This window comes from Moschus berezovskii, chromosome 10 (assembly GCF_049115385.1).
Source record: "Moschus berezovskii isolate FMDL1 chromosome 10, NW_MosBer_1.0, whole genome shotgun sequence".
NCBI classification, from domain to species: domain Eukaryota; kingdom Metazoa; phylum Chordata; class Mammalia; order Artiodactyla; family Moschidae; genus Moschus; species Moschus berezovskii.
The window spans coordinates 70,146,133-70,166,253 of NC_142469.1; the positions used below are offsets into that span (position 1 = coordinate 70,146,133).

The 20,121-nt window shown below is 39.1% G+C and overlaps 1 protein-coding gene across 1 annotated transcript in view; it reads right to left on the reverse strand.

The window, feature by feature from the left end:
- LOC129560798 (WD repeat-containing protein 43-like) overlaps positions 1-20,121 on the reverse strand; it is a 153,885-nt gene that overhangs the window by 39,075 nt on the left and 94,689 nt on the right. The window contains exons 4-5 of the mRNA XM_088840479.1: positions 19,560-19,655; positions 18,497-18,656 (exon numbers count right to left, since the gene is read on the reverse strand). Coding sequence (XP_088696605.1) covers positions 18,497-18,656; positions 19,560-19,655 — 256 coding nt within the window. The remainder of the gene's footprint in view (positions 1-18,496; positions 18,657-19,559; positions 19,656-20,121) is intronic.

Consider the following 20,121-nt stretch of genomic DNA (forward strand, 5'->3'; position numbering starts at 1 on the left):
ATATAAGTTAAATAAGCAAGGTGACAATGTACAGCCTTGATGTACTCCTTTTCCTATTTGGAACCAGTCTGTTGTTCCATGTACAGTTCTGACTGTTGCTTCCTGACCTGCATACAGGTTTCTCAAGAGGCAGGTCATGTGCTCTGGTAGTCCCATCTCTTTCAGAGTTTTCCACAGTTTATTGTGATCCACACAGTCAAAGGCTTTGGCATAGTCAATGAAGCAGAAATAGATATTTTTCTGGAACTCTCTTGATTTCTCCATGATCCAGCAGATGTTGGCAATTTGATCTCCGGTGCCTCTACCCTTTCTAAAACCTGCTTGAACATCTGGGAGTTCACAGTTCACACACTGCTGAAGCCTGGCTTGGAGAATTTTGAGCATGACTTTACTAGCGTGTGAGATGAGTGAAATTGTGTGGTAGTTTGAGCATTCTTTGGCATTGCCTTCTTTGAGATTAGAATGAAGACTGACCTTTTCCAGTCCTGTGGCCACTGCTGAGTTTTCCAAATTTGCGGGCATATTGAGGGCAGCACTTTCACAGCATCATCTTTCAAAATTTGAAAGAGCTCAACTGGAATTCCATCACCTCCACTAGCTTTGTTCGTAGTGATGCTTTCTAAGGCCCACCTGACTTCACATTCCAAGATGTCTGGCTCTAGGTCAGTGATCACGTTATCATAATTATCTTGGTCGTGAAGATCTTTTTCGTACAGTTCTTCTGTGTATTCTTGCCACCTCGTCTTAATATCTTCTGCTTCTGTTAGGTCCATACCATTTCTGTCCTTTATCGAGCCCATCTTTGCATGAAATGTTCCCTTGGAATTTCTAATTTTCTTGAAGAGATCTCTTGTTTTACCTATTCAGTTGTTTTCCTCTATTTCTTTGCACTGATCACTGAGGAAGGCTTTCTTATCTCTCCTTGCTATTCTTTGGAACTCTGCATTCAGATGCTTATATCTTTCCTTTTCTCCTTTGCTTTTCGCTTCTCTTCTTTTCACAGCTATTTGTAAAGCCTCCTCAGACAGCCATTTAGCTTTTTTGCATTTCTTTTCAATGGGGATGGTCTTGGTCCTTGTCTCTTGTACAACGTCATGAACCTCCGTCCATAGATCATCATGCACTCTATCTTAAATTGAAGAAAGTAGGGAAAACCACTAGGCCACTCAGATACGACCTAAATCAAATCCCTTATGATTATACAGTGGAAGTGAGAAATAGATTTAAGGGACTAGATCTCATAGATAGAGTGCCTGATGAACCCTGGACGGAGATTCGTGACATTGTACAGGAGACAGGGATCAAGACCATCCCCATGGAAAAGAAATGGCAAAAAGCAAAATGGCTGTCTGAGGAGGCCTTACAAATAGCTGTGAAAAGAAGAGAAGTGAAAAGCAAAGGAGAAAAGGAAAGATATAAGCATCTGAATGCAGAGTTCCAAAGAATAGCAAGGAGAGATAAGAAAGCCTTCCTCAGCGATCAATGCAAAGAAGTAGAGAAAAACAACTGAATAGGAAAAACAAGAGGTCTCTTCAAGAAAATTAGAGATTCCAAGGGAACATTTCATGCAAAGATGGGCTCGATAAAGGACAGAAATATGGCAGAGACTGGGGAGGCGATAAGTCTCAGCGACTGCGCACGCCAAACACCTGGTCACCTGAGCTGCTCAGACTGGGGAAGGCACAAAACGTAGGCCCAATCAAGTTTGCGCCTTTGTGGAGTACCCGAGAACATGAACTTGAGCCGCTCATACCTAGGAAGTGCATACAACCCAGCGCCAGCCTCAGATAGTTCCCAGCAGTGCAACCTAGAGTCTGTGCAGTGTAGACAGTCTCACACATGCTGTGAGCGGGGGCAAACCCAGTGTGGCCGAGATGCTGCGAGCACTCCCCACAGACACCAGAGATATTTGTCTGCAGTTTTCCTCCCTTCCCAGAACAGGACTGAACAACTGAGCCTTAAAAAGTGTCCACCCGCACCCTAGTGTCAAGGCGGAAATTAGATACTGAAGAGACCAGCAAACAGAAGCTAAAACAGAGGGAACCACCTTGGAAATGACAGTAGAGTAGTCTAGAGGCTACTCCATGAATAAGACCAAAAACCAGAGGCAAGAGGCTTAAGCCCAAATCCTGAGAACACCAGAGAACTCCTGACTCCAGGGAACATTAATTGATAGGAGCTCACCAAACGCCTCCATACCTACACTAAAACCAAGCACCACCCAAGGGTCAACAAGTTCCAGGGCAAGACATACCATGCAAATTCCCCAGCAACACAGGAAAATAGCCCTGAGCTTCAATATACAGGCTGCCCAAAGTCACTCCAAACCCACTGACATCTCATAACTCACTACTGGACACTTCATTGCACTCCAGAGAGAAGAAATCCAGCTCCAGCCACAAGAACACCAACACAAGCTTCCCTAACCAGGGAACCTTGACAAGTCACCCGTCCAACCACACACACAGCGAGGAAACTACATACATAAAGAGAACTCCACAAACTGCCAGAAGAGGGAAAGGCCACCCCAAGCAAAGCAATATAAGTAAGATGAAGAGGCAGAGAAATACCCAGCAAGTAAAGGAACAAGATAAATGCCCACCAACACAAACAAAAGAGGAAGATATAGGGAATCTACCTGATAAAGAATTTCGAATTTTGGTGGTGAAAATGATTCAATATCGCGAAAGCAAAATGGAGTTACAGATAAATAACCTGGAGAAAAGGATTGAGAAGATGGAAGAAAGGTTTAATAAGGACTTAGAGGAAATAAAAAAGAGTCAATATACAATGAATAATGCAATAGATGAGATCAGAAACACTCTGGAGGGAACAAACAGTAGACTAACAGAGGCAGAAGACAGGATAAGTGAGCTAGAAGACAGAATTGTAGAAATGAATGAAACAGAGAGGAAAAAAGAAAAACGAATTAAAAGAAATGAGGACAATGTTAGAGACCTCTGGGACAATGTTAAACACTCCAACATTCGAATCATAGGAGTCTCAGAAGAAGAAGACAAAAAGAAAGACCATGAGAGAATACTTGAGGAGATAATAGTTGAAAACTTCCCTAAAATGGGGAAAGAAATAATCACCCAAGTCCAAGAAACCCAGAGAGTCCCCAATAGGATAAACCCAAGGCGAAATACTCCAAGACACATATTAATCAAATTAACAAAGATCAAACACAAAGGACAAATATTAAAAGCAGCAAGGGAAAAGCAGCAAATAACACATAAGGGGATTCCCATAAGGATAACAGCTGATCTTTCAACAGAAACTCTTCAGGCCAGGAGGGAATGGCAAGACATACTTAAAGTGATGAAAGGAAATAACCTACAGCCCAATTACTGTACCCAGCAAGGATCTCATGCAAATATGAAGGAGAAATCAAAAGCTTTACAGAGAAGCAAAAGCTGAGAGAATTCAGCATCACCAAACCAGCTCTCCAACAAATGCTAAAGGATCTTCTCTAGACAGGAAACACAGAAAGGGTGTATCAACTCGAACCCAAAACAATAAAGAAAATGGCTACGGGATCGTACTTATCAATAATTACCTTAAACGTAAATAGGTTGAATGCCCCAACCAAAAGACAAAGGCTGGCTGAATGGATATAAAAACAAGACCCCCATATATGTTGTCTACAAGAGACCCACCTCAAAACGGGGGATACATACAGACTGAAAGTGAAGGGCTGGAAAAAGATATTCCATGCAAATAGAGACCAAAAGAAAGCAGGAGTAGCAATACTCATATCAGATAAAATAGACTTTAAAAAAAAGGCTGTGAAACGAGACAAAGAAGGAAACTACATAATGATCAAAGGATCAATCCAAGAAGAAGATATAACAATTATAAATATTTATGCACCCAACATAGGAGCACCGCAATATGTAAGACAATTACTAACAAGTATGAAAGGGGAAATTAACAACAATGCAATAATAGTAGATTTTAATACCCCACTTACATCTATGAATAGATCAACTAAACAAAAAATTAACAAGGAAACACAAACTTTAAATGATACAATAGACCAGTTAGACCTAATAGATATCTACAGGACATTTCACCCCAAAACAATGAATTTCACCTTTTTCTCAAGCATACATGGAACCTTTTCCAGGATAGATCACATCCTGGGCCATAAATCTAGCCTTGGTAAATTCAAAACAATTGAAATCATTCCAAGCATCTTTTCTGACCACAATGCAGTAAGATTAGATCTCAATTACGGGAGAAAAACTATTAAAAATGCCAACATATGGAGGCTGAACAACACGCTGCTGAATAATGAACAAATCATAGAAGAAATCAAAAGAGAAATCAAAAATGTATAGAAATGAATGAAAATGAAAACACAATAACCCAAAATCTCTGGGACACTGTAAAAGCAGTGCTAAGGGGGAAGTTCATAGCAATACAGGCACACCTCAAGAAACAAGAAAAAAGTCAACTAAATAACCTAACTCTACATCTAAAGCAACTAGAAAAGGAAGAAATTAAGAACCCAGGGTCAGTAGAAGGAAAGAAATCTTAAAAATTAGGGCAGAGATAAATGCAAAAGAAACAAAAGAGACCATAGCAAAAATCAACAAAGCCAAAAGCTGGTTCTTTGAGAAGGTAAATAAAATTGACAAACCACTAGCCAGACTCATCAAGAAACAAAGGGAGAAGAACCAAATCAATAAAATTAGAAATGAAAATGGAGAGATCACAACCGACAACACAGAAATACAAAGGATCATTAGAGAATACTATCAGTAATTATATGGCAATAAATGAATAACCTGGAAGAAATGGACAAATTCCTAGAAAAGTACAACTTTCCAAAACTGAACCAGGAAGAAATAGAAAATCTGAACAGACCCATCACAAGCACAGAACTAGAGGCTGTAATCAGGAATCTTCCAGCAAACAAAAGCCCAGGTCCAGAAGGCTTCACAGCTGAATCCTACCAAAAATTTAGAGAAGAACTAACACCTATTCTACTCAAACTCTTCCAGAAAGTTGCTGAGGAAGGGAAACTTCCAAACTCATTCTATGAGGCCACCATCACCCTAATCCCAAAACCTGGTAAAGATCCCACAAAAAAAGAAAACTACAGGCCAATATCACTGATGAACATATATGCAAAAATCCTTAACAAAATTCTAGCAATCAGAATCCAACAACACATTAAGAAGATCATACATCATGACCAAGTGGGCTTTATCCCAGGAATGCAAGGATTCTTCAATATCTGCAAATCAATGAACGTAATACACCACATTAACAAACTGAAAAACAAAAATCATATGATTATCTCAATAGATGCAGAGAAAGCCTTCGACAAAATTCAACATCCATTTATGATAAAAACCCTCCAGAAAGTGGGAATATAGGGACATACCTCAACATAATAAAAGCTATATATGATAAACCCACAGCAAACATTATCCTCAATGGTGAAAAACTGAAAGCATTTCCCCTAAAGTCAGGAACAAGACAAGGGTGCCCACTCTTACCACTACTATTCAACATAGTTCTGGAAGTTTTGGCTACAGCAATCAGAGCAGAAAAAAGACATAAAAAGAATCCAAATTGGAAAAGAAGAAGTAAAACTTTCACTGTTCGCTGATGACATGATCCTCTACACAGAAAACCCTAAAGACTCTACCAGAAAACTACTAGAGCTAATCAATGATTACAGTAAAGTTGCAGGATATAAAATCAACACACAGAAATCCTTTGCATTCCTATACACTAATAATGAGAAAATAGAAAGAGAAATTAAGGAAACTATTCCATTCACTGTTGCAACGAAAAGAATGAAATACTTAGGAATATATCTACCTAAGGAAACTAAAGACTTGTACATAGAAAACTATAAAACACTGGTGAAACTAATCAAAGAGGACACGAATAGATGGAGAAATATACCGTGTTCGTGGATTGGAAGAAAAAATATTGTGAAAATGAGTACACTACCCAGAGTAATTTATATATTCAATGCAATCCCTATCAAGCTACCAACGATATTTTTCACAGAGCTAAAACAAATAATCTCACAATTTGTATGGAAATACAAAAAACCTCGAATAGCCAAAGCAATCTTGAGGAAGAGGAATGGAACTGGGGGAATTAACCTGCCGGACTTCAGGCTCTACTACAAAGCCACAGTCATCAAGACAGTATGGTACTGGCATAAAGACAGAAATATAGATCAATGGAACAAAATAGAAAGCCCAGAGATAAATCCACGCACCTACGGAACCCTTATCTTTAACAAAGGAGGCAAGAATATAAAATGGAGAAAAGACAGTCTCTTTAACAAGTGGTGCTGGGAAAACTGGTCAGCCAATTGTAAAAGAATGAAACTAGAACCCTTCCTAACACCATACACCAAAATAAACTCAAAATGGATTAGAGAGCTAAATGTAAGACCAGATTCTATAAAACTCCTAGAGAAGAACGTAGGCAAAACACTCTCCAACATAAATCACAGCAGGATCCTCCAAGACCCACCTCCTAGAATATTGGAAATAAAAGCAAAAATAAACAAATGGGACCTAATTAAAATCAAAAGCTTCTGCACAGCAAAGGAAACTATAAGCAAGGTGAAAAGACAGCCTTCAGAATGGGAGAAAATAATAGCAAATGAAGCAACTGATAAAGGATTAATCTCCAAAATATACAAGCAGCTCCTGCAGCTCAATTCCAGAAAAATAAATGACCCAATCAAAAAATGGGCCAAAGAACTAAACAGACGTTTCTCCAAAGAAGACATAAAGATGGCTAAGAAACACACGAACAAATGCTCAGCATCCCTCATAATCAGAGAAACGCAAATCAAAACCACAATGAGATACCATTTCACACCATGCAATAAATGCTGGAGAGGGTGTGGAGAAAAGGGAACCCTCTTACACTGTTGGTGGGAATGCAAACTGGTGCAGCCACTATGGAGAACAGTGTGGAGATTCCTCAAAAAACTGGAAATAGAACTGCCATTTGATCCAGCAGTCGCACTCCTGGGCATACACACCGAGGAAACCAGAATTGAAAGAGACACATGTACTCCAATGTTCATTGCAGCACTGTTTATAATAGCCAGGACATGGAGCAACCTAGATGTCCATCTGCAGACGAATGGATAAAAAGCTTTGGTACATATACACAATGGAGTATTACTCAGCCATTAAAAAAAATGCAATTGAATCAGTTCTAATGAGGTGGATGAAACTGGAGCCTATTATACAGAGTGAAGTAAGCCAGAAAGAAAAACACCAATACAGTATACTAATGCATATATATGGAATTTAGAAAGATGCAAATGATAACCCTGTATACGAGACAGCAAAAGAGACACAGATGTATAGAACAGTCTTTGGGATTCTGTGACAGAAGGTGAGGGTGGGATGATTTGGGAGAATGGCATTGAAACATGTATGTTGTCATATGTGAAACGAATCACCAGTTCAGGGTGGATGCATGTTACAGGATGTTTAGGGCTGGTGTGCAGGGATTACCCAGAAGGAGGGAGGTGGGAGGAGGGTTCAGAAAGCGGAACTCATGTGTACCCGGGGCGGATTCTGTCAATGTATGGCAAAACCGATTGTAAAATAATTCAGTTCAGTTCAGTTCAGTTCAGTCGCTCAGTCGTGTCCGACTCTCCGCGACCCCATGAATCACAGCACGCCAGGCCTCCCTGTCCATCACCAACTCCCAGAGCCTCCAATAAAAAAAAAAAAGGACAGAAATGGTATGGACCTAACAGAAGCAGAAGATATTAAGAAGAGATGGCAAGAATACACAGAAGAACTGTACAAAAAGATCTTCACGACCAAGATAATCATGATAACGTGATCACTGACCTAGAGCCAGACATCTTGGAACGTGAAGTCAAGTGGTCCTTTGAAAGCATCACTATGAACAAAGCTAGTGGAGGTGATGGAATTCCAGTTGAGCTATTTCAAATCTTGAAAGATGATGCTGTGAAAGTGCTGCCCTCAATATGCCAGCAAATTTGGAAAACTCAGCAGTGGCCACAGGACTGGAAAAGGTCAGTCTTCATTCCAATCCCAAAGAAAGGCAATGCCAAAGAATGCTCAAACTACTGCACAATTTCACTCATCTCACACGCTAGTAAAGTCATGCTCAAAATTCTCCAAGCCAGGCTTCAGCAGTATGTGAACCGTGAACTCCCAGATGTTCAAACAGGTTTTAGAAATGTTAGAGGCACCAGAGATCAAATTGCCAACATCTGCTGGATCATGGAGAAATCAAGAGTGTTCCAGAAAAATATCTATTTCTGCTTCATTGACTATGCCAAAGCCTTTGACTGTGTGGATCACAATAAACTGTGGAAAATTCTGAAAGAGATGGGACTACCAGAGCACATGACCTGCCTTTTGAGAAACCGGTTTGCAGGTCAGGAAGCAACAGTCAGAACTGTACATGGAACAACAGACTGATTCTAAATAGGAAAAGGAATACGTCAAGGCTGTATATTGTCACCTTGCTTATTTAGCTTATATGCAGAGTACATCATGAGAAACAATGGGCTGGAAGAAGCACAAGCTGAAATCAAGATTGCTGGGAGAAATATCAATAACCTCAGATATGCGGATGATACCACCCTTATGGCAGAAAGTGAAGAGGAACTCAAAAGCCTCTTGATGAAAGTGAAAGAGGAGAATGAAAAGGTTGGCTTGAAGCTCAATTTTCAGAAAACTAAGATCATGGCATCTGGTCCCATCACTTCATGGGAAATAGATGGAAAAACAGTGGAAACAGTGTCAGACTTTATTTTTTTGGGCTCCAAAATCACTGCAGATGCTGATTGCAGCCAGGAAATTAAAAGATGCTTACTCCTTGGAAGGAAAGTTATGACCAAACTAGATAGTATATTAAAAAGCAGAGACATTACTTTGCCAACAAAGGTCCGTCTAGTCAAGGCTATGGTTTTTCCCATGGTCATGTATGGATGTGATAGTTGGACTGTGAAGAAAGCTGAGCACTGAAGAACTGATGCTTTTGAACTGTGGTGCTGGAGAAAACTCTTGAGAGTCCCTTGGACTGTAAGGAGATCCAACCAGTCCATCCTAAAGGAGACCAGTCCTGGGTGTTCATTGGAAGGACTGATGCTGAGGCTGAAACTCCAATACTTTGGCCAGCTCATGTGAAGAGTTGACTCATTGGAAAAGACCCTGATGCTTGGAGGGATTGGGGGCAGAAGGAGAAGGGGACAACAGAGAATGAGATGGCTGGATGGCATCACCGACTCGGTGCACATGAGTTTGAGTGAACTCCGAGAGTTGGTGATGGACAGGGAGGCCTGGCATGCTGCGATTCACAGGGTCTCAAAAGAGTCAGACACGACTGAACGACTGAACTGAACTGAAAGTAGAGTAAAGATATTCAGAGTTTCAAAAATGTACCTCCTTGGTACCATTTCTCAGGAAACTACATAAAGAAGTTTCTCCAGAAAATGAGAGATTAAAATAGGAAGGAATATTCCAAGAGTTACAGTAAATAGCAAAAGAGGAGCAAAAAGGTTCCCCAGGATAATAGCAGAGGAAGTCAAATGAAACTTTATGCCAAAGATAGAAGAGGGAAGTGAGTCTGGAGAAAAGGAGAGCTAAAACTTCATTTTCCACTTTGAGAAATCAATATATAAAGTCTAAAGACTAAAAATTCAAGAAGCACAAGCTTGTTATTTAGAGACATGGTGGTAAAGATTAAAATAACAATCAGGTAAAAGAAATCAAAGTACGTAGCCTTTGGGGAGAGGGGAACAATGGAAAGGAGATAAGCTCGCTTTTGAAAAGAAATAAAATATATATATATATATATATATATTTTCTTGGCTGTGCTAAACAGCATGTGGGATTGTGGAATCTTAGTTCTCTGACCAGGGATCAAAACTGCAACCCCCTGCATTGTAAGTTGTAAGTGTGGAGTCTTAACCACTGAACTACCAGGGAAGTCCCAAGCTTGTTATTATTTAAAAAGCAAATTTTGTCAAACATTTGACTCTTTAAACTATGAACATATGTAAGTTTGGATATCTTTTAAAAGATAAAAATATCCTAGGAAGAGACAGAGGTCACTTTTACCTCTAGATATACTGATGTTCTGGACGTGAAGTCTTGAACTACTGCAGCTGTTCCCTTGAGGGAAGCAAGTCCACACACTGAGGGCTGCAAAGCAGAATTCTGGAAAGACCCAAGTCCTGGATGGCATCAATGAACCACTAAATCAACCGTGAAGAACACTGTACTTGAAATTCTTTCTTTGTGAGATGATACCTTTTTTTATGGTTGAACTTTAATTTTCACCCAAGCATTCTTATTAATAATATATAGTAAGATTAGTAGAACAAAAGAATGATTAGGCAACAATGGCTGTACAAGTCAAAATGCAGTAACTTTCTAAAACACAGGGGAAAAGTATACTTCAAGACTTTGCAGAAGTTCAAAATATATGTTCAAGGACTGAGAGGTAGTGTCAGATATACGATAAGTTAAAATTTATTTACCTGATAGATACCCTTTCTGTGTTCATTCATTTTTCCTGTATGTTTTCAGCCAACATCGGGGCACTGGTCTAAGCTTGGGATCTGTATGGATGAAAGATATGAGTTCTTTTTTTTTTTTTTTTCAAGTAGTTTCCAGCATGTGGAAAGACAACCAAGTCAAAAAAAAAAAAAGAAGTAATGAATGTGACCTCTAGCCTGGAGTGTCTGGAAATGGCCTCAGGTAACCTGGATGTCACTCCTAAGGAATCAGGAAGAGTGAGTTATGCTTAGGCTACTTTTGAAGATGAGGAGTGTCTAGTTGAAATAGCTCAGGAATAACTCAAATGAATTGTCCTTTTCAACATGACCTAAGAAAAGGAATAAAAAGTTTATAGGTTAAAAAAAAAAAAGAGTTTATGGGTTGGAGTTTAAGAATAAATAGGAAAATGTTATAGCACACAGTGTTATATTATTTTCTCTTCCAAAAAATTGTTACCAGGATGAAGACTTGAAAACTAGTAGAAAAAGAGAAGTCAAGAAACTTCAAAAATTCTAACTCTGAAAGGCTTGTAATTCCCTAGATAAATGTGTTTCAAGCTAATTAGAAGGGAAGAAAAATCAATTCATATTTGCAGTTATAGCTAAAACCCAGCTATTGTATTAGTCAAAGAAAATCAGGGATTGGTATATTATTAATTAAAGATTACTTTAAAATCTCCTCATGAATAATTTCAGAGAAGGCAATGGCAAGCCACTCCCGTACTTGTGCCTGGAAAATCCCATGGACGGAGGAGCCTGGTAGGCTGCAGTCCATGGGGTCGCTAAGAGTAGGACATGACTGAGCATCTTCACTTTCACTTTTCACTTTCACACATTGGAGAAGGAAATGGCAACCCACTCCAGTGTTCTTGCCTGGAGAATCCCAGGGACGGGGGAGCCTGGTGGGCTGCCATCTATGGGGTCGCACAGAGTCGGACACGACTGAAGCGACTTAGCAGCAGCAGCAGCAGCATGAATAATCTGGAAAAATCTAAGGATATAGTTTAAATATTTTTCAGTGCACAATCTTGTTTTTCTTTGATTTTGAAATTATTTAAACACAACTCAGAAGAAGGCTGATCGCCGAAGAATCGATGCTTTTGAACTGTGGTGTTGGAGAAGACTCTTGAGAGTCCCTTATACTGCAAGGAGATCCAACCAGTCCATTTTAGAGGAGATCAATCCTGGATGTTCATTGGAGGGACTGATGCTGAGGCTGAAGCTGCAATACTTTGGCCACCTCATGCGACGAGTTGACTCACTGGAAAAGACTCTGATGCTGGGAAGGGTTGGGGGCGGGAGGAGAAGGGGACGACGGAGAATGAGATGGCTGGATGGCATCACCGACTCTGTGGACATGAGTTTGAGTGAGCTCCGGGAGTTGGTGATGGACAGGGAGGCCTGGCGTGCTGTGATTCATGGGGTCGCGGAGAGTCGGACACGACTGAGCGACTGATCTGATCTGATCTGACAATAGTTGCAGAGAAGAATATGCAGGCTAAGGGCAGAAGACCGTTTATCAACACTGATAATTAATGCTTTGCCGTCTCATTTGCTTGAACCACATTAAGTGTTTCACATATCATAATATTCCATTATTACTTTATGTACCCATTAGTTGCCTGGGTCTCTAATCAGTTGAATGTCAGCCAGGTTTTCACTTTGCCATCAAAATGAGTTTGCCTGTTTAGTTCTTAATTTTGTTACCTTGCAAACAAAGTCAACAAATTGGTATAACACATTTTTCTCCAAAATTTCTGTAAAAAATATGTGCTTTGTTTAGAATGGCTAGAAAAGCAAATATTCTTCTGGCTGATATGATGCTTTCAACTGTTTAATAGTGAAATCTGTCTTCTCAGAAGGAATACAGGATAAATCTGAAGAAATTTAATGGAAATAATTGATTCAATGTTTCATTACCTATATCACATCACGCATACAAAAGGTATCTGTTAAGTTACATTCTGTATGTAACATTGGCATAAGCAATAATAATCAACTAACTATCTTACATATAGATTGTCCCAGATTTGGTGCAACATTTCAGCAATGTCATCAAAGACCTCTAACTCTGGCATCCTCAATGTGTTAATTTTTAGGCCTTTAGACTTTTAAGATCTTGTCAACTGATAGTCACAAGATGGCTGCAGGTCCACGCATCATATTCTCATACCAACATTCCAAAAAGAAGGGAAATGATGAATGAATCAGAAAGCAAAAAGCTTGCCAGCAATTGGAAACTGACTTTTCTTTATGGCATATCACAAGGAATAATTGGCAAAAATCACTGGCATTTCCATAGTTGATATAGACAAACTGTGGTTCATCTTCTAGAGCTGTGTATTAGTTTCCTATTGCTGATGTAGCAAAGTACCACAAACTTAGAGCTTAAAACAACACAAATCTATTTTCTTACACTTCTGGAAGTCAGAAGTCCACAAGGGGTCTCTTAGGGCTATAATCAAGGTGCTGCGAAAGCTCAGTTCCTTCTGGACACTTAGAATTTCCTTGTATTTTCCAGGTTCTAAAAACTTTCTGCATTTCTTAGTTTAGTCCCTTCTTCACATCACTCCAACCTCTGCTTCTGCCATCATACTTCCTTCTCTGACTCTCCTGCCTCTCTTTTTCCCTTATAATAAACTTTATGATTACATTGGACCCACCCAGATACGATACTCTGCAATATTCTCTCCATGTCAAGATCCTTAACTTAACCCCATCAGCAAAGTCCCTTTTGTAACAAAGGGTAACATATTCACAGGTCCTGAGGATTGGATAGTGAATGACTTGGGGGTGGGGAACATGATTCTGCCTTCCACACCAGAAGGGAGGAATGGTTATGGGGTCAGCAACTATCAGTGTTTGCCACCTTCCGTCTATATACCCCCACTGCTCATCAGGTTCATTCCCTCCCCTCTACAGTGTCAGAAAGGAAAGGAAAATAAGCGCTTTGCTTGTATTTAATTATAAATAAATATTGTCTCTAAAAGCTATTGGTGATTATAATTTGCAGCAGAACAAGTCAAAAGTCAGACTTTCAAACATGCCTATTATTTTCTATATGCTAACATAAGAGTGTTATAATGCATAGAAATTAAAAGTAGAACAGAAGGAAGGGGTAAGAGTTCTTTAGATAGTTCTAATTTCATTGTTTTGCATACAGACTGGTACAATCCGTTCCAAATGATTGTATATTTTTCCAGCCTCCTTTTATTTTTTTGCTTTCTTTGAAGAGTACTAGTAACTTGACAGCTCAAACCAGTAGCTTAAAGGTCAAATATTGACTTTGTAGCAAGTCTTCTATCTTAAGAAATAAAATAATAAAATCTCTTTCATAGCCAAAATAATTAGCACAGGTCAAACTTATTCTCTCTGATATATGATGAATCCTTGAAAAGGAGATTCTGAATGTTGCTGCTAGCATGAAATCACTCTAGAAGACAGAAAAATAACTTCCCACAGGGTTTGTTTATAATCATCATGAGGTATTTCCTAACCAAGATGTTCTTAGATAAATGATGCTTTAGAAATGGGCATGCAAACAAGGTAGTAGTTTGCCAACTCACAGTGTAGCCATGACCATAGAGATGCAGAATGCGAAGTGTATGGGGAAATAAATAAGGAAAATGTACTGACACAGCCCAATTTTTCAAAAGCATGTGGAAAAGCTTTATTCATGGCCGGAGGCTTTTTCAACACCCTCCCTGATATGCAGTGTTAGAGTTGTAAATCCCCTGGGGAAAATTCTTAGAGTCCAGCAAAACTGAACAGGACATACTGATCTGGGTCTCATTTCTAAACTCACTCACTCAGGTGGTCACATTTCTACATTCACTCAGGTGTTAATAAGCCCATCTCAAGGCCTTCCTCTCTTTGTCTCTCTTTCCCCCAAGGCGTACTGCAAAAGCATTATTTTTGCCTTGTCATCATTTCACTCCCTCCATTTCACCTCAACCCACAGATCTTCTTTTCTCAAAGACTAACAGCCATCAGTTCTCCCACCTTTTTCAAGCAATTTATTTTGATCTCCATACTACTGGCTTAGAAGTCCCCTGGGCCACGGGATCTGAAGTGTTCCTAGAAGCTTTGAAGTAAAGCTACTCTTTAAAGAGTCCTCATTTATTTCACCTGTCAGTCCTGGGTCTTCTTATAGTCCTGTCTCCCACCTCCATCTGACCCCTCCTCTTCACATGCAGTCAGTCCTCTCCTTAGCAAACTTAGCAACATAACACTCAGAAGAGTGACTCATCATCACTGCCTGAAGTCACTTTCTTAAGAAAGCAAGAGTTAAGCAACATGTAATATTATATATGGGTTTCAATGGTGGCTCAGCAGTAAAGAATCTCCCCGCAATGCAGGGGACGCAGGAGATATGGGTTTGATCCCTGGGTCAGGAGGATCCCCTGCAGGATGACACAGCTACCCACCCCAGTGTTCTTGCCCAGAGAATCCCATGAACAGAGGAGACTACAGTCCATAGGGTTGCAAAGAGTCAGACATGACTAAAGTGACTTATCACAGCACATACACAGTATAATATATATTTGCAGTGAAACTGTCTATTGACAATAAGACCATGAAAAACTCATCCCTACGTACAACATTCTAAATTGTTTACATAGAATCTCCAAATGGCTTCAGAGGGTCTTTGTGTCGAAGTACACATTCTATTCCTCAAAACTCTTAACTTTGGTTTGAATGTTTAAATAAAATTGATTTTAAAACAATTCTTAGTCCTTTGAAGATAAAATCACAGCATGCTGAATCTGAGAAGTCGATTTTGAATATCTTCTTTAAATAAAAAGTGGATATATTGCCCCAAGGATCTTCCCAGGTGACTTAGTGGTAAAGAATCCACCTGCCAATGCAATCCCTGAGTCAGGAAGATCCCCTGGAGGAGAAAATGGCAACCCACTCCAGTATTCTTGCCTGGGAAATTCCTGACAGAGAAACCTGGTGGGCTAAAGACCATGGGCTATAGACCAAGAGTTGGACACGACTTAGCAACTAAGCAACAATAATAACATATTGCACTGAAAATAATACTGGAAAGTCCAGTATTAAGAACTGATTCAGGTGTTGAATGAATTCAAGATAAATTTACACTTGATCATTTGAATGTACAACAAGTGATCCTGATATCATCTAACTTGTCATTGGATATATGTTTAGCTTGCTATAGATTGTTTTATAGGAAGTCATTTATTGTGTTCTTTGATCTTTTTCCATAATCCTCGAAGTAGTTTGTCTAACATAGGGGTAATGCCTTAACTATCCACAGGCAGTGCTGTTTCATTAAAGGAATTTGGAATCAGAATTTAGCCAGATTTTATCTTTCCTGTTCTTATAACCAATTAGTCCTTCCAATATCCAAATGCTTAAATAACTTACCAACTTTTTCTTAGATTTTAGCAACTTAGAAATTTGTTATAAAATAAAAAGTGAAATGTTGATTTTACAGTGTTAACTTACATAGAAATGCTATCAAAAACAGCTTAAAATGTAACTCTTTGCAGATGATGATACTATATACAGGAAACCCTAAAGACTCTACCAAGAAACTGTTAGAACTAATAAAATAATTTAATAAAGTTGCATGATACAAAATCTGTTGCATGTCTATACACTAAAAATGAATTACCAAAAAATAGGAATTAAGAAAATAATCCTATTTCCAATTACATGAAGAATAAAATATTTAGGAATTAATGTAACAAAGGAAATGAAAGATCCATGCATTTAGAACTATAATACGTTGATGAAATAAACTGAAGACACAAAGAAATGGAAAGATATTTGGTGTTCATGGATTGAAAGAATTAACATTGTTAAAACAGCCATGCTATCTAAAGCAATCTACAGATTCAATGCAATCTGTATCAAAAATCCAAAGCCTTTTTTTACAAAAATAGGAAGAAAAAAAACCCTAAAATTTATATGAAACCAAATAGTCAAAGCAATCTTGAGAAAGATGAACAAAACAAGAAGCATCACTCTCCCTGATTTCAAACTATATTACAAAGCTATAGTAATCAAAATAGTACAGTATTAGCATTAAAACACACAAGCCAAAAGAACAGAATATAGAGCCCAGAAATAAATCCCCACATATATGGTCAATTACTTTGTGACAAAGAGCCAAGAATATGCAATGGCATATCTACAACAAATGATAGAGAGAAAACTGGATAGCTAATACAAAAGAGTGAAACTGGACCCCTATATTATACAATCCACAAAAATCTACTCTAAATTGATTAAAAATTGAACATAAAACCTGAAACCATAAAACTCCTAGAAGAAAGCATAGATATAAATTCCTTGACATTGGTTTTGGTGATATTTTCTTGGATTTGACCCCAAAAGCAAAAATAACAAATGTGACCACATCAAACTAAAAAGCATCTACACAGCAAAGGAGAGCATCAGCAAAATGAAAAATCAACTATTATGGAAAAAAAAACACAAAAATAGCAAATATTACTGAGAATATAAAGAAAAGGGAACCCTTGCATAATCTTGGTAGCAATGTAAATTGGCACAGCCACTGTGAAAAGCAATATGGAGATTTTTCCAAAAATTAAAAGTGGAACTTCCGCATGATTCAGCAATTCCATTTATGGGATATATCTGAAGGAAATGATTGAATACTACAGGGGGAAAGGAAGGATGGAAGGATATGGGAAAGGGATACTTATGGAGTCTGGGACTGACATGAACACACTGTTGTATTTAAAACTGGTAACCAACAAGATCTACTGTATAGCACAGGTAACTCTTCTCAATGTTATATGGCAGCCTGGATGGGAGGGGAGTTTAGAGGAGAAAGGATACATATATATGTATGGCTGAGTCCCTTTGCTATCTACTTGAAACTACAACAGCATTGTTAATTGGCTATACTCCAAGAAAAAGTTAAAAAAAAAAACAGTCAAAAAATGCTTGGCTGAAAACTTTTGGAGAGTTTGGGGTTTTGGGGGGTGGATATGAACCACTGTCTCCTTGAATGCCTCCACAATAAGCCTTTCTCTGTTTCAAAAAAATAATACTAGAGAGACATTAAAAGAAAATATGAAGAGTTTTTTAAACTATTCTTGAGATTGAGAAAGATTTCCAAGTATGCCACAAAATACAGAAACTGTCAAAAGAAAGAAAAAGATGATAAACATGACTACATGTCATAAAAAGTGTTCTACCTAGGATAGAAGCATAAAGTCAAAGGTCAAATAACTGAGAAAAATATTTGCAACATATATATTACAGACAAAAGCTGCCTTCATTAGCATGCGCGTGTGTGCTCAGACACTCAGTTGTGTCTGACTCTTTTGCGACCCCATGGACTATAGTCCGTCAGGCTCCTCTGTTCATGGAATTTTCCCAGCAAGAATACTGGAGTGGGATACCATTTCCTCCTCCAGGGGATCTTCCCAACTCAGGGATCAAACCTGCATATCTTAGATCTCCTTCATTAACAGGCAGATTCTTTACCACTAGTGCCACCTGCATTAGCTTATGTCTCTACAAATCAATAAGGGAAAAACCAACAGCTTTAAAGAAAAATGGGGGAGAGAAAAAAAAGAAAAATGGGGGAAGACATCATTCACAATAAAATAAACAAATGGCTTTTAAAGACCTGGATTGACGTTCAGCATTATACATTATAGACATTTAAATTTAAAAGTACAGTGAGACACCATTTTTCACCTATCATATAGGTAATGATCCAAAAGTGTGGTAACACTGTGTTATTATCCTGTCTCAGAGGAAACAAACATGCCAAACTGTGGTTGGTCAGTTGCAAACAGTACAACCTCTGGAGCAAACATTTTGGCAATATATATCAGAATCTCAGACTCACATACCCTGAGATCCCGCCCCAGAGAAACAAAACCAATAGAAGATATATAGATACAGATATAGATATAAAAGGAGACATTATAAGAATTGGCTCACACAATCTGTAATCTGCGAGCCAGAGAACCAAGAAAGTCAATGGCATAATTCAGTCCAAGTCCAAAGGCCTGCGGACCACGGAGCTGCTGATGTAAGTCCTGGAGAACAAGGCCCAAGAACCAGGAGCTCCAAAGTCCAAGTGTGGGAGGTGACGGACATCCTAGCTCAAAAAGAAGAGGAGTCCACCCCCTTTCTTCACCTTCTAGTTCCATTTGGGCCCCCGGGAATGGATGGCACCCACATTGGTGAGGGTTGATCTCTTTACTCTTCACTGAATCTGATGCTAATCTCTTCCAGAAACACCCTCACAGATACATCCAGAAGTAATGCTTTACCAGCTATCTGGTCAACCCTTAGATCCGTCAAGTTAATATTTAACATTAACCATCACATCTGCCTTTCCAAGGTCATGAGAATGCCATCATATACACAGGCACCAAATTAGCAGTGAAGAAGAGGGAAAGGAAATAATTCTGGAAGTCTGATACTTTATCTAAAAGAGATTGGGTTTTTGGCTTGCAAGATCTTAGTTCCCCAACCAGGGATTGAACTCAGGCCCCAGAAGTGAAAGCATCAAATCCTAATCACTGGACTACCAGGGAATTTCCTAAAAGAGATTGTTTTAAAAGAAAAAAGAAAATTTTAACCAGAAAAAAACCTGTCATTCTTAATTGGGAAGTTTAAGTTATAGTTTCCATACTAGTGTGATAGAGGCTTAAAAGCAATAAAAAAAAAAAACCCTTGTGATTTGGGATCTATTAAAGTTTAACCTCAAAGCCTAGATAATACATGGAAAAGATCTAAACTGAAAAGATGGCAGTGAGAATGGACAGAAAATATTCAGGAATCCAGCTGAATGCAGATAGTATAGGAAAAAAGAAATCTAGGTTTCAAGGTTTCATGTTTGGATGCCTTACTTGACCATGGTACTGTCCTTGATATGTTTCCTGGCCTCTTCTGAGCTCATTATTGAGGGGTGGAGCTGTTAACTATGAATCTTCTAACTACGTGACAGGGAAAATGTAGGAAAGACAAATAGCATCTCTTTCCCCATCAAACTTACCATCCCTTTCAGGGCTGAATGCTGGTCTCACGGAGATGTTACTTTCTCTAGAAAATGCTGGCTTAAGCTTGACTCTATAGTTCATCTGTGAAAAATCTGGGGTAAGATTTCAAAAATGACAAGAAACTGGAAAACTTAATCTATAAGAGCTGAATCCCTCTCTAAAGCTTGCAGAACCCAGTGTATTCTGAGTCTTGTAGTGGGCACCAAATTAGTGATCCTTCTCACTCCCTAAAAAAATACAGGAATTCCCTGGTGGTCTAGTGGTTAGGACTCTGAGCTTCCACAGCTGGGGGCCAGGCTCAATCCCTGGCCAGCAAACTAAGATCCTGCAAGCCACATCAGTTCAGTTCAGTCGCTCAGTCGTGTCCGACTCTTAGCGACCCCATGAACCACAGCACACCAGGCCTCCCTGTCCATCACCAACTCCCGAAGTTCACTCAAACCCATGTCCATCGAGTCGGTGATGCCATCCAGCCACCTCATTCTCTGTCGTCCCCGTCTCCTCCTACCCCCAATCGCTCCCAGCATCAGAGCCTTTTCCAGTGAGTCAACTCGTCGC